Source organism: Sinohyriopsis cumingii, chromosome 12 (genome assembly GCF_028554795.1).
Source record: "Sinohyriopsis cumingii isolate HCF-2022 chromosome 12, ASM2855479v2, whole genome shotgun sequence".
NCBI classification, from domain to species: Eukaryota; Metazoa; Mollusca; class Bivalvia; order Unionida; family Unionidae; genus Sinohyriopsis; species Sinohyriopsis cumingii.
In genome coordinates this window covers 25,954,228-25,968,789 of record NC_142972.1, presented here as the reverse complement: position 1 = coordinate 25,968,789, position 14,562 = coordinate 25,954,228, and the positions used below count along the sequence as shown (strand labels likewise).

The 14,562-nt window shown below is 37.0% G+C and overlaps 1 protein-coding gene across 6 annotated transcripts in view; it reads left to right on the top strand.

Annotated features, from left to right (window-relative positions):
- Positions 1-14,562, top strand: part of LOC149786126 (uncharacterized) — an 87,964-nt gene that overhangs the window by 29,801 nt on the left and 43,601 nt on the right. For all 6 annotated transcript variants that reach the window (XM_089976458.1, XM_089976459.1, XM_089976457.1 and 3 more), the window contains exons 5-9: positions 697-863; positions 2,300-2,415; positions 4,576-4,737; positions 5,195-6,773; positions 7,575-7,759. In XM_089976458.1, the coding sequence (XP_089832584.1) occupies positions 697-863; positions 2,300-2,415; positions 4,576-4,737; positions 5,195-6,773; positions 7,575-7,759 (2,209 nt within the window). The remainder of the gene's footprint in view (positions 1-696; positions 864-2,299; positions 2,416-4,575; positions 4,738-5,194; positions 6,774-7,574; positions 7,760-14,562) is intronic.

Here is a 14,562-nt window from a genome sequence, read left to right as displayed (position 1 = left end):
GACGGAATGAAGACTGAATCACTTCAAAATAAAGTGGATAAATAATTGGTTTGAAGACTTAGTCAATCGGGAGTGTATGTGCATGTGATTGATCTAGATTTTTTTTAACTTAGTCTTAATAATTTGTCAGTCACATCTCTATGATGTCTGCATTGTGGCAGTTTGTAGTGTCTAGCAATGGGGCATCATGCCGCAGACACGAAGCATGATGTCCCATTCAGTCACGTTATTCTGACATCAGGCAGACCAGACTTACCATTAATCTCTTAATGCGGAGCTCCACGCGAGGCAGCTGTTAGTAACATTTTTATGTCTTTTGTATGACTTGGGCGGGGTTCGAACCCGCGACCTCCAGCATCTGAGGCAGACGCTTTAACCACTTAGGCCACCGGAGCGATCCCCATTAGAAAGTGTAAGTAGTATTATATAGCAATTATGAATAAATAAATAAATAAATAAATAAATAACGAAAGAAAAAAATAGAGAAATAAATAAATAAATAAACAAATAAATAAAGAAAGAAAGAAATAGAGAAAGAAAAAAATAAAAAAAAATTAAAAGTAAAACACGACAGAAAGATGATTTAACAAATATTTATTGAGAGGGAAAGGTTACTACTGAAATACGGGACTTGCATCTCATAATTAAATTTAATATGAATGAATCCATGTGTCTAATGAAGTTTATAAATGGCAGGGGAAAGGACAGTCTAGTTGATCTGAGCCACGAAATCCTCATAGCACAGAATCTGTTGTGGGAAGAATCTGGACAAAGACCCCATGAAGATGATTCGTCAGCGAGATCATCGAAAGCGTCCATTTTAAAGATGCAGGTCCTTCAGAGTCTCCGAAACTTTAGCAATGGTATGCTATGTCAATATAATATGTAGCAATGGTATGCTATGTCAATATAATATGTAGCAATGGTATGCTATGTCAATATAATATGAAGCGATGGTATGCTATGTCAATATAATATGTAACAATGATATGCTATGTCAGTATATGTAGCAGTGGTATGCAATGTCAATATAATATGTAGCAGTGGTATGCTATGTCATAACATGTAGCAATGGCATTCTGTCATTATAATATGTAGCAACGGTATGCTATGTCAATATCATATGTACAAATGGTATGCTATGTTAGTATAATATGTAGCAATGACATTCTATGACAATATAATATCTAGCAATGGTATGTTTTGTTAATATAATATGTAGCAATGGTATGCTATGTCGGTATAATATGTAGCAATGGTATGCTATGTTAATATCGTATGTAGCAATGACATGCTATGTCAGTATAATATGTAGCAGTGGTATGCTATATCAATATAATATGTATCAACGGTATGCTATGTCATAATATGTAGCTGTGGCATGATATATTAGTATATGTAGCAATGGTATGCTATGTGAGTATAATATGTAACAGCGGTAAGATATGTCAGTATAATATGTAGCAATAATATGCTATGTCAGTATAAAATGAAGTTATGTCGCACAGACTTTACGAAGATCACCGTACTCCTGGCCATGTTGCTATGAGATTAGTATTTTAATTGCAATGACTGAATTTCTAAAACCTATTGCTTATCTTTCCAATAGTTAAATATATGCACAATCCATTTTGAAAGCTAGTCAGAGGGTGCATGTAAGTAAATGGGTCTGTTTTGACAGATAAGATGTACTTTTAAAATTATTATATTGTGTAGCTTTGTTGTAAGCTCAAATTTTAGTCTGATGAAAATTTTGTAGTCATAACAATGCCAGAAATTCGATAGGTTATACACTTTATTACTGAAGATTTTCACTGTTTATTTGCATGATTTGTTGTTTTGAACTTAGATGCATACACATCACCCTGTGTGCTTTTATTAAATTCTTTTGTGCATACATCTGAGCTTTATCCATTTTGTCGTTGTTGTAGATTGTGAAAGTAAGTGGTCTGTTAAAACTACCAAACTTTGTGATCTGGCACTTGCATAGCATTTTGCATCAGTTATGATAAGATCAGTTTTATTTCTGACAAACAATATCTTTTCCTGTTTACTTGTTGTTAAAATACGAATATTTCAGATGCGAATAATGTTGAAAAATTTGTAAGATTTGGGAACAAATTAACTTAGCTGTCATTAACAAAAATAATGATGCAGAGTGAAATAAGTAATGACTAGTACAATGCCTTCAACAGTGAATAAACACATACCAGTTTATAAATAATACATTATATAGAATATTAACAGATTACTAATGTGGAAATAGTGGTCGATTTCATTTTATAATTTTCCTTTGCAGACTCTGTTTTACTCATCGATAACATGGATGATCTGCAGAGAGAAGAAGGGGAGAAGCTTACATCATATCTGATAGATTTATTGTCAGAGATTTCAGATCTAGGAGATCTATGCAAGGTACCACCTTACAATGAAGAATTATTTATTCTATTTATTCTGTGTCCTTCATACTTTATCCCTATAATAAATGCCCTAAACGACCTAGAGGTAATGACAACTGGTCATTAATTTTCCATAAAATATGTTTGTATATCGTTGTTGTTGAAAGAACATATGCCATGAACCAGCTTAAACAAATTATACTGGGAATATCAATACCAAGGGAAATAACTCTCCTCTTTAAAGACATTAACATACTGTAAACAACATGAGGTTGCAACACATAAAATACTACTCTTGCATAAGCTGAATCTTAAAAAGCATGTGGGATATACTTCAGCTATATATGAAGTATTTTTGGAAAAAATACATGAGCAACCAATATGTATGTCTACATTGATGTGAGTCCATGATATTATGTACCTAGAAGTCTGAGTCACATGAAAATAATAAAATGAAATCTCTAACACTCGTTCTTGTAAAGCCATGTGTCTATATTGATCAAAGTCCTTGATCTTGTAAAACCATGTATCTGCATTGATGAAAGTCCTTGATCTTGTAAAACCATGTATCTGCATTGATGAAAGTCCTTGATCTTGTAAAACCATGTATCTACACTGAAGAAAGTGATTGATCTTGTAAAACCATGTATCTAGATGGATGAGAGTTGAGGTGGTTAACATGACACATTCCTGTCTTAACAATTTCACATGTTTATTTCAGTCTGTGCATATATTCACTGTACAAATTGTTGGCACACCACATATAGCAAGAGACGAGCATTGTCTAATCTAATAATATACACTTATTGGACAAATCTTGCTATTACAGCATAATGCACTTCATACCAATGAACGTTATCTGTATCAAGGTATCAGTGTACATGCAGCTGACATTTTTGTATGCAAACACAATATGGATCTGTACTTGGACATTTTATACAAATAAATGTGATATACAAATATGAGTTATACAGTTAATTTGGATACACTATACATTAGTCCCAAGGATATTTTCTCTGTTTTATTATTTTAAAGGGAAGGTTCAGGATTACTAATATAGATTTAAAATAAACTGACTACGAACAGTGCAAAACTAGTATCTAGCTAACCTAAGTGCTTTTGACTCTTAATGAGTCTTTTTCAAAGGCAAATACAAAACATAGACAAGATAAACAAATAAAACAGACAAACCGTTGTCTTTGTGAAACTTTACATGACTATGACTTGTCGCGGATGCTGACAGATATTTTAAATTGACCTAGAAATGGATGAGCCATAGCGTCATCTATTATTTTATGTAAATGTATGTATGCGCAAATTATATCCCGGATATTTCATTGTTATAGTTGTAATTATATGATATTGGGTGACTAATAGGCAAATTTAGAGAATTGTTGAAAAGAGACTATGCCAGCTGCAGAAAGGTAATTTTATTTGTGAATGGCTGTCTTTTTCTAGGTAGATATTAGTTTTGCACTGTTCGTAGTCAGTTTATTGCATTTATCTTAATCAATCCCTGACAAACGTGATCCCTTGCTGCATCCATGGCACTTAAAAGGACTCTGTTATTCGCCATATGATTTGTATTCTTTATATATATATATTAAGAATACATATTGTGCCATGTGAGTTTTTGCGTCCACAGGAGTCATAGACTGAATATAGTTTGCAAACTCATCACAAATGCACAATGTATTTTGACAGAACAAGGAACGAAATAAGTATAATGATGAGCACATCACTTATAATGTTACCATATTTGTCAAGCTTTAAAAGTATGAAATTGACAGGAAAAATTTTGTGGATTCTATTTTGGCAGGAAATGAAAAATAAAGTGTTTTCTTTTGTAAATGAATTGCAAATGGGTACCAATTTATAGTAAAATGTACTTATCGGGTAGAAATGTATTTCATATCTTGCATTTATATTTTGAAGCATCAATGTATTTGCATATCATTTTTAAGTTTTCATTATACAGCAGTACGTATTAATGACGCTATACTAGTAATGATGTTAGTATAAGATACTGATCATTTTCAAGGTAGACATACAAACATTATCTTAACAGGCCATGTGTATTACAGTAAAATATTAACATTTCTACAAATTTAGATTGCAAAGTCATGTCTAAAATATCTAAAATTTCTAACATTATCACTTTGCATTGCTTCGAAAGTTACGGGTGATCATAACTGCAAGGCACAAGTTCATTCATACTATCTTGGAAAATGGACAAAACATCAATGATAGTTACCGGGAGATCCATTGGAGAGAAATAGAGCTTAATGGATTGTCTCAGGAAGATGGACAGAAGCTGGCAAGGACGTCTGCCTTACCAGTAAGTAGAATCATAGGAGCATGATAATGAATAGTCACGATAATAATGTTGCCATTTATATTTAAGTTTAGGGCATCGCAACCCATTAGATGACTTTCCGTGAAGTTCCTGCTAACCTTCTGTGAAGAGAATATGCATTTTCTGTCTCGTTTATTTGACCTTTTAGAATGACAGATTTAAAAGAATAAATAAATGAACACATATATAGGTAAACAAACGACATTTTCTTCCAAGATGGATCTTAAAATATGTCTAATTGCTACAAATCATTTTACCTTTGTCTTTTTGATGCTTTTCAATTTTCTCTGTCAACAGTTGAGAGAGAGAAAAAAAAACTTTATTGCACTTCTGCTCATTCATACAAGCAATAGAAACATTTGTGGTGGATTTCTTGGAGTGTAGCTTTAAGAGTGGGATTGTATGCGGTAATTTCTAACCTCTTTACCTTTGTTTGCAGAGACGATTATCAGTGGAGGAGAGCTATCAAGTGGCCAAGGCTTGTGGAGGTTGTCCTTTGGGTATTTGTATATTGTCACGGTATATCCGACAACCACGGCGATACACAGTAGCAGATGTAATATCTTCTGTTGAAGGGAGACTATCAGACATTGTCCCGTGCTGCATTGAAAAGTCCTTCAATGACCTGCCGCAAGAAACAAAAGAGCAGTTTATTCAATTATCCGTCTTTAACACATGCCCATTTAATGTTCAGAGCACTGCAGCTATTTGGTACAATGATACTTCTCAGCAAAGTATAGCCAAGGCTGAGATGGGCTTGCTGCAATTAAAATACAGACACATGGTGGAGTGTGGAAGACCGTCTGATCAGGGTACCCAGGGTTTGCTGACTGATAGTGAGAAGGACAAAATTACATATGCACTTCATCCTCTTGTCTTCAGTTCTATCAGTATTCTATTTGGAAATAACATATATTTGGAGAATTCCTTGAATATAGCAAAAGCTAGATTTCTTGAACTGTATCTTAGTAAATTGTTGTCGGTCGAAGAAAATCTGGAACGTGAAAGAAAGCATGCCATTCAGATTGTAACCTCAGACAAGATTCACTTACGGAACATTTTTCTATGGAACTGTGCCTTACCATTCTCCACAACTAGCAATTTGAAGTTGATACATTCACTAGGAATAACGACAAGCAAACTGTTGACCACATTTGCGAAACTCATCAGTAAACCAAAGGAAACATTGAAAGTTTTTAAGAAACTGGCAGAAACAAGCAAAAGACTTGGTAACACAGAAGCATGTTTCTTCTGGAGCGTTCAGCAGGCGGAGGCATGTCTAGATTGTGATATGGTCAAGGAGGCAGAGAACATTCTGCACCGTCTGCATGACGATGATCAAGATTATTGTAAAGAAGAAGGCATAGTTGACGTGTATGGATTGTTTACAGCTGCAGAATTCCACTATGTGCAGGGAATGCTATACAACAAAAACAAACATTACAGTGAGTCGCTCAGAGAGTTCCAAAAATCGTTAAAACTCTATAAGACATGCAAACCTGACGAGGCCTTTACAGTTTATCATGCTGCTGCAATTAATGCCAAAGGCAACGTCCATTTTAAATTAGAGGATTACTCCAGTGCTCTTAAATGTCATCAAAGAGCATATGAATTAATAGACAGACAATTCGGAGGCGATTTTCACGAGCACAAATCAATTTACTTGCACAATATTGGCAGTATACACCACGTATTAGCTTTAAAGGATTGGAAACGAAGCAAAGAGGAAGCAAACATTCTTTTGGAGAAAGCGCTGGAAACGTATAATAAATGCATAGATCAGGATTTTGTGTACAAGCAAACATCTGATCCATACCATGCTGACCGGCTTAGGATCCGATCCGATATTTATCTAAGGTTGAAATGTTTTGATGAAGCCATAGATGACGCCAGAAGAGCACTTAAAATTCAGAAAGACTTTCACGATAAGGAACATCCAAGCATTACCATCAGTCGTTACCAGCTTGCCAGATGTTATATGAAAAGGGCGAAGGAAAACAGGAGAAAGGGAGATAGAGGTAATGCATTTAGGACTTTATTATGCACCAAACTTTTAATGAGGAAATAAATGGCATCTTGAAACGATTGGTTACATGAGTTCACGCATCTATACTGTCATATTCGTTTTATAAAGTACAAGAAGTTGGTAATTCTTGTGACAGTAGTTCCAGCCATTGGAATAATTTTCTGAAGGACATGGAAGACTGTTAAGAAGTAGAGTGGGGTAATCCAAGATTTCCTGAGGGAATATGTTTGAAAATTAAAATAGAACATCCTTTTGATGCCTATTATAGTATGTCATTAAACTTAATATTGATCACAATTGAAACTGCCTCTCATCTGTTTAATTCATGAAATAATGTATATTTATTCCGCTGATACATTAATCATAAATATTGGGTGGAAGTTCCTCCTGTCATTCTATTTAATATGGCTAAAGATTAAAGATAATTACTTATTAGTTATTTCTTTGTAAAGCATAGTAATTATTAAAGAAAAAATACGTGCTACGGAATTATAGTTTCAAGAATTAGCGATCTCAACATATCTGATTTTAGATAAAAGTGTTAGTATATTGTATGGTTAATTTTCCTGTCAGTGTGTCAGAGGATGAAAACCCTTCAATTTTGTTCCAATATCAATTTTGTAGTAATTGTTTTATAAGGGAAATAACATTCTATGAAACTATAACCTTGGAACAATATTACATTTCTTAAAAGTATGACAACTCTAAATATGAGATAAATTTTTTAAGTGTTCGAATCCGTTAGTCATACCTGAAGGATACTTTGAAATGAATTAAGTTCTTTTTGTTCTAGCGCAAGCTGGCAGAGACCAGACGGAATGTTGGATGTGTTTTGTGCAGATAAAGGATGACATTGAGAAGGGCGGATTATCACGTGTGGATCAACAGTACTTAAATATACGTGCTGACCACCTCAAGCTGGTCAAACGATACAGCTCTCGTCGTCAGGAATACGACCAACTTGAGAGATTTTATGCTGTAAGTAAATATGTAGCTATGCTGTTTAGTATGCCATATGCCTTAAATTTGAGCAGTATTTTGAAGGAAGCTTTTTTATATTAGTGAACACCCTCAAAGTATCCATCATAGATCTTCACATACTTTCTCCATCCCATAATCCATTTATTAAATGCCACTTTGTATTCTAATGTTATATTGTTCATACACTGGAAAACTGCACCTTCAATCATGTAACCCTTAGTGAAGTTTTGATAAATTTATTCAGTCAAACGAATCACTTGGAGCTATGTCAGTACACAATGAATCTTTTCGCAAAATATGTGTAATTTGTTACTTCAAGAAGTTTATAAAACCTTGGTCACAGTTATCGATGGGTGGTTCGATAGTGTTATGCAGCTGTTGGCATCACTATGCAGGCATACAAATTTCCAGCGACATTTACAGTCAGACAAATGTACCTGGGAAACCGAGCCTTTTGTACCACAAACTAATGCGTATAAAACCCTCTTTACAGTTCGACTTCAGTGCGCAATTTGTGGTTTCCGTTTGTTCTATTCCGATGCGAACTTAGTTATTTTCTTTTGATTCGGGTTCAGAAACGGTAAATCCATGTTTCTTCACCTGGAATAGTCTTTTAAACATCTAAGGTCAGTTTTTTTCTCCATATTTTGTGAATAACCTTTTGGCTAGTTCATCCTGAGTTGGTTTTTCATCAGCCATCAACAAATGCCGGGTCCATGTTGTACCCATCAAATTTCAAATGATTCTCGAGTATATTACAAGCAGTTGATGACTGATTGCTTTTTATAAGAGAAATATCTTTTCCGATGTATCCAAACTCTTCATCAGTTGCCCCTTCACATCTTCCACTTACCACTCACCAATAGCCGACAGCGGGTCTCTAGAAAGTGTGTATCCTTCCATGTTTTCTTAAACAACAATAAAACGATGAAACCATGTCAGAATTGTTGGTAATGAGAGAGAATTACATCCGTAAACATTATCCATGTAGGCCCTAATATCAGTCCGAGAGTTATCTGCAAAGCGCCCGGATTATACGGGTTGTTCGTTGTTCAGTAGCAGAAGGTCTTCATTATCACATACCGACAGGTGTGCGGTTTCACGTACAGTTGCAAAATCATTTACATAATGTTTTTGTCTATACATGGGTGTTCACTGTAAGGACAGGTTTCACTGAAATGAAAATGTTATAACAAAATATTCAGAACTTTTCACACACCCATCGAATATGCTAAAATGGGTACAGAGGTCTGACAATCAGTTTCAAGAACTTTGGAGAAAGCACATTTTATTCGCACGTTTGAAACAGTGAATATGCAAATATACGAGGAATCTGACGCTATGATTTGATGTAGTTTTCACTCAAACGTAGGCAGATCAGTAATGCGAAATCATGAGTATCTTCTTACAACAGCTAAACATCTTGGATGCTTGCAAGGTGTTTGAAGTGTATAATACACGCAATGCACCATGTATGTGTTCAAATCTCAACTTTCTTTTTTGTTTCAAGTTTAGTGAATATGTTTTGTTTAAGTATAAACTCAGTACGTAGTTATATACTAAACAGCAAAGCCACAAAGGGGGTAACAAATTTAAATATAATTGCACGTATTAAGATCTTTGTTAGTGGTTGGTAAAAATGCCGGTTCTCGCGCAGCACATCACGCCTTATGATAAACATGTTAATTTTGACAAGGAGATACCATATTACAATGTGCCAGAATCGGCATCCCGCTTTCATGACTCCGCTGTCGTCTCGTGCCTCTGGGGGGCCCCACCACAGTATGTAAAAAATACCAGTTCTAGCAGGTTTTATGTAAGTGAAAATAGCTGTTTGGTCCCAACCCCGTTGCCCCTGTATATCGACTACCGCCGCCAATGCAACCGCCCGCACCATCCCCTCCCCTCGACTAATGATTTGGGTTACAAAGTGTAGGTGTGAATTAAGTCCAAAAGTTGATCCCTACTGATACAAGTGCTGTGTTTCATGATGATGTTCTTATGATAGGTAAGGTACAGTGTTTCATGGTTGTACATTTTCCCCGTTGTGCTATGACTTTGGTGAGAGTCAAATTAACGGCAATATCGATGCTTTAAAGGTAAATGTTAACGATAGCATCCTCGAAATCCTTGCTGGTTTCAATGAGGTACCATGTCTCCGACATCTTCTCTATTTCTTAGGATTGTGATAATTTTAACCAATATTATTTAAAGGAGGCGGTGTTCACATACGATGCACAGTACCTGCGCATGAGATCAGAATTATACCTGATTTTAACGATGCCGTGATCGGATTCTTTTTTCGCTGCTTAATATTTGTCTGCGCGCAACGCCGATAGCTTTAGTCATTGTGAATTCTAAGAAGTTGTTGTTGTGGGGTTTAACGCCATTTTTCAGCACACGATAGGCTATACATGGCGGCCAGTATTAATGGTGGAGGAAGAACCCGGGAAAACCCCGGAAAGAACCACCGACCCACGAGAAGCTACTGGCAAGCTTTCTCACATACCCACATTGGCTGAATCCGAGACTAGAACCCATGCAGACAGAGGTGAGATGGCAGCGATCCGTAACGGAGACCGCTCGGCCACTCGGGTCCCCCGAATTCTAAGAAGATATCCACGTTATCTTTGAAGATGGTGGCGATGGCTTCATCGATCATCTCTGGATTTTGCATTATGACGTAGGTGATGTAGCAGTTTTCTGGCATCACTTATATTTTATACGCATCATTAAAATAACAATAATGGAATATCATTAACAGCCGATTGAATTTATATCAAAATTCCGCGTGAAACGAAAATCAGCTGATTGGTATGAGCTTGTGACGACGACCATATATGGTTCTGAATTAGCAACCGTCACATGCTGCTGTCCTTTTGGCGATATCGAACCGATCGTGGATAAAAGTTATCTTCTACAAAAAAAAAAAAAAAAAAAAAAAAAAAAACTGCGACATTGCCATGCCTTTGGGGTCTTTATTTACTAGCCATTTAAATAGGACCTTGTATATCTTAGATATTGTTCAAAATACTATATCGTCCAAAAATCTGGTAATAACTGAGCACGGGATTCAGAGGTTCTGACATTATCCGTACAAGCTTGTCCGAGTCCGACAACAAATTCGAGCTGCATCGATGCGATGGAAGTAGTACTGTTATCAAGGACATCTATCCCGTTATTCAGCTTGATCACCTCCAATCTCCACGTGAGAAGGTGCTCGACAACATTATGCCTTCCTCAGACCTGAAATTTCCAGATGGACACTGGCGAGGGAACCTGGTATTGTATCCATAAATTGGATGTGACGGTCGCCGTCACCCATTCGTTGTAGTTTAAACCCCACGTCGCCTGCTGGGCAGAAACTCGATAAGCTTTAAACACCGATGAGTGCTTGGACGAAGCCGTGGCCACAAATCCTGACCAATTACTGAGGTTGATGTGGCTGCAGGAACCTAAAATCGGGGAATCGTAGCTCACGGTAATCTATCCGGTCATAGTGCCTCCGGTTTTACTCAGTTTTTCTGCTAATCCCGCCTCGATGCGACTCTCCTAAGGTGCTTCTGACGAGATCAAGCCGGATTTGGCCGCCGTGGAGGTCGTAAGAAGGCCATTTAAAGACCTACCATTCATACTAATACTTTCATTCATGCTACTGCTTCTTAACGCTAATTTAGTATTAATCAGCGTTTCCACACGAGACCATCTAGCTGCATGGTCCGCTGCTTATGAGCAAATGTTCTGCGATCCTATGATAACGTTCCATCCCATATGTAGATCTCCTGTCATAGTATATCTGGCGCGATTACTTTTTGCTGTAGCACAGATCCATCCGGTGACTCTCCTCTGGTGCCGATTAAAATTTCAAACGTTGAGTACGACATTTATAAGAAATGAAGATCATTAATTTTGATTCGTGAGAAAAAAGCACTAACACCATTTTTTAATGCCGGACTCCAATTATATGATCGAAGATTCTACCAGCCGCGTCAAAACGAATTTGCTGATACATTTAATGTTCAATAACATGTTGAATTACGATCGGGTGATGATTTAAACGTTCAATCTTCAGCAGGATAAATACCAAATATCTGAATTTAACGAGTCGTTATCGCTAAACACCGGCAACAGCGATCCTGTGTTTACGATTACCGAGCCTGACGAAATAGTTCCCATAGAAGAACTTTCAAGGTACGACGGTCGTAAAATGATTGTGCTTGATGACCTTAAGATAGATCGCAATAACATTACCCAATCGCAATAACATTACCCATAACATTACCCAATCGCAATAACATTACCAAAATCTGCGAAGACATTTAGTTATCGCGCCATAAACATGGCAACAGCATTTACTTAAGACAGTCGTATTACAACGTGCCCAAATATATTAGAAAAACATGGGTTGTTTAGCGTTATTTTCCGGTCAGGATAATCGCGATGTCAATTCTTTCGCGCGAGATCATTGCAGCGGAATCACTTCACTCTGAAAGATTTCAAAGAGTGCTATCACGTAGCAACTTCTGGCTCTAAACACGATTTCATGACGTTTCATTGCGATGCCGAAAGTGTATCAGAAAAATATCGAAAAGGTTTTAACACGTGCCGTAAATAAATTTTACGTTTCTCATCCGTAAAACATTTCTCTATCGCTATCACCATAAAATCATGTCGTATGAGAAAATTAAATCCAATCGTTAGCGCGATGACGTGCTAAGAAAATGTGTGGAGCAGCCTACAGCCCTACGTCTTCAAGTGCAAGAAGATAAAATAGGAGAAAAAGAATTTAAGCGAATGTTCCCAAAAAGCTCTTTAATCCTGTATTAGCCGAACTGGACTAATCCAGGAAGGCTCACACTGCGAAGCAAGATAAACTCGTCGACGTGCTATCCACGATGCAGCGCACCCATCAGCGGACACTAGAAAATGTAGCCAAGTTCACCGGTGCCAAAAAAGATTTGAAAGGTTTATTCGCACGAGAGGAAACTCGTAGCTTGGGTCTTGAACTCGCTAAAGAACGTAAAAAAGAACAAAGACAACTTAAATTTCTGGCAACTGATGCTGCGACATGGGAGGCCAAGCGTGCCGCCTCAGAAGCGACTAAGCCGAAGCAGATGCTTTCCAAGAAGCCTAGATGGACAACTGAAAAGAAAAGAGAACACTATCTGCGTTAAAAAGAGAAAGGCAATTTGATAACCACCATGAAATAAGCCTCCTCCGTATAAACACATAGTTAAAGGATTTAAAAAACTTCTTAAACTGATGTCGGTGGTAAATCAAGAAGACCTAATACTTCAAGAAAGCTACTATAACATGTTGCCAGCACGTGATATTTTAAGTAAAGTAAATAATCATTACGGTAAAGTGATGGCGAGAATAAAACAGATGAACACATTACTAAATGAGATGAAAAATGGTAACAACGAATTACGTCACGTCACGTTGAGAAGGAAACCTACATTTCTCTTTCTACTTCTGTTTCCACTCTTGACGATTGCGTGATCAAAGTGGCAAGAGTGGATCCCGGACGAGTGCCACCATCCGGTATTATCAACATCCGGTCAAAATCGTTCAGCGATTTAAACTTCTCATCGCTTCTAAACAATAGGGTAATACCGGTGTGCAAATCGATAACGAGATGGTGAAAATTCTGAAGCAATGATTAAACCAAAAATTAGTCATGCACGAGTTATATATGATATTACACCAGGATCTCATCAACTTTTCTTCAACGCAATAATAAGAAACCATGTCACTCAACGATACCACGTTATTTGATTTTCCTTAGGAGAGTTCGGCCGTGCGGTACAATCCACCGTTACAGCTCTATCAGGAATGGTCTTAAGAAATTGCGTAAATTTCTGCTGAATTTGGAATTCATGTTTAATATCGCCGTGAAAAGTATTTTATTATGCAACCGAAACTACTAGTCAACACGCTATGACGCTATCTCCTTGGAGTTATAACATTACCGATATTTCCGCGAACATTTCCTGGTTGATGACCAATATTAAAATCGAACTGAATTATTCCACGCTGCATGTCAGGATCATCCTAATAAAAAATTACATGATCATTTTAAATTTACCACGCAAAATCGGGTCGGTATTTGGTTTTGTATCTGGGATTATAATGGGCAACGGCGTGTACGAAAGAGTTTAAGCTGAACATAACCGGCATCAACAGTTTTCTCCTCAAAGTTCCTTTGCTCAATGGTCGGTGTAGGGTTTTGTGGAATGTGCCAAATTACCAGGGATCGCCACGAAAGCCGCTTCTATTTCTCTCAAAGAAGTTAAAGCGGGAGAGACCAGGGTAGCAACACGATATTTGCAACAGGGATTACCCAGACGATACGACAGGGGATGATAAGCGAATAAAAAGAGTTAAATCCTCAATTTCAGAGAGCGAATCGACCATCGCTTAGTGAGAAAAATCATAGGCGCTAAACAAGTTCAGATTAGGTGTGCCTGGACACCAAGCAACTCCTAGAATATCAACAATTCCTAGTGCTGGTGTAACTCTAAGAATTGTTATGTCTCTCAGTGTCCGGCTTGATGAAAAATACTTCAAACCCGTCCGAAAACATTTCCCACGGTGAAAGTTAATTTGTACTGGTAGACGATATTTGGTCAGCGGATTTAATGATTTAGTGTACGCGGATTTAATGATTTAGTGGAAGTGTGAAATTACAGCCCTCATAACGAAGGTGTCAAGTATGTGTTGACTATTATCTATTCTCATAACGGACGAATGATGGTTTGAATGCTGCCTATGGACAACACGGACAAAAATTAAGATTT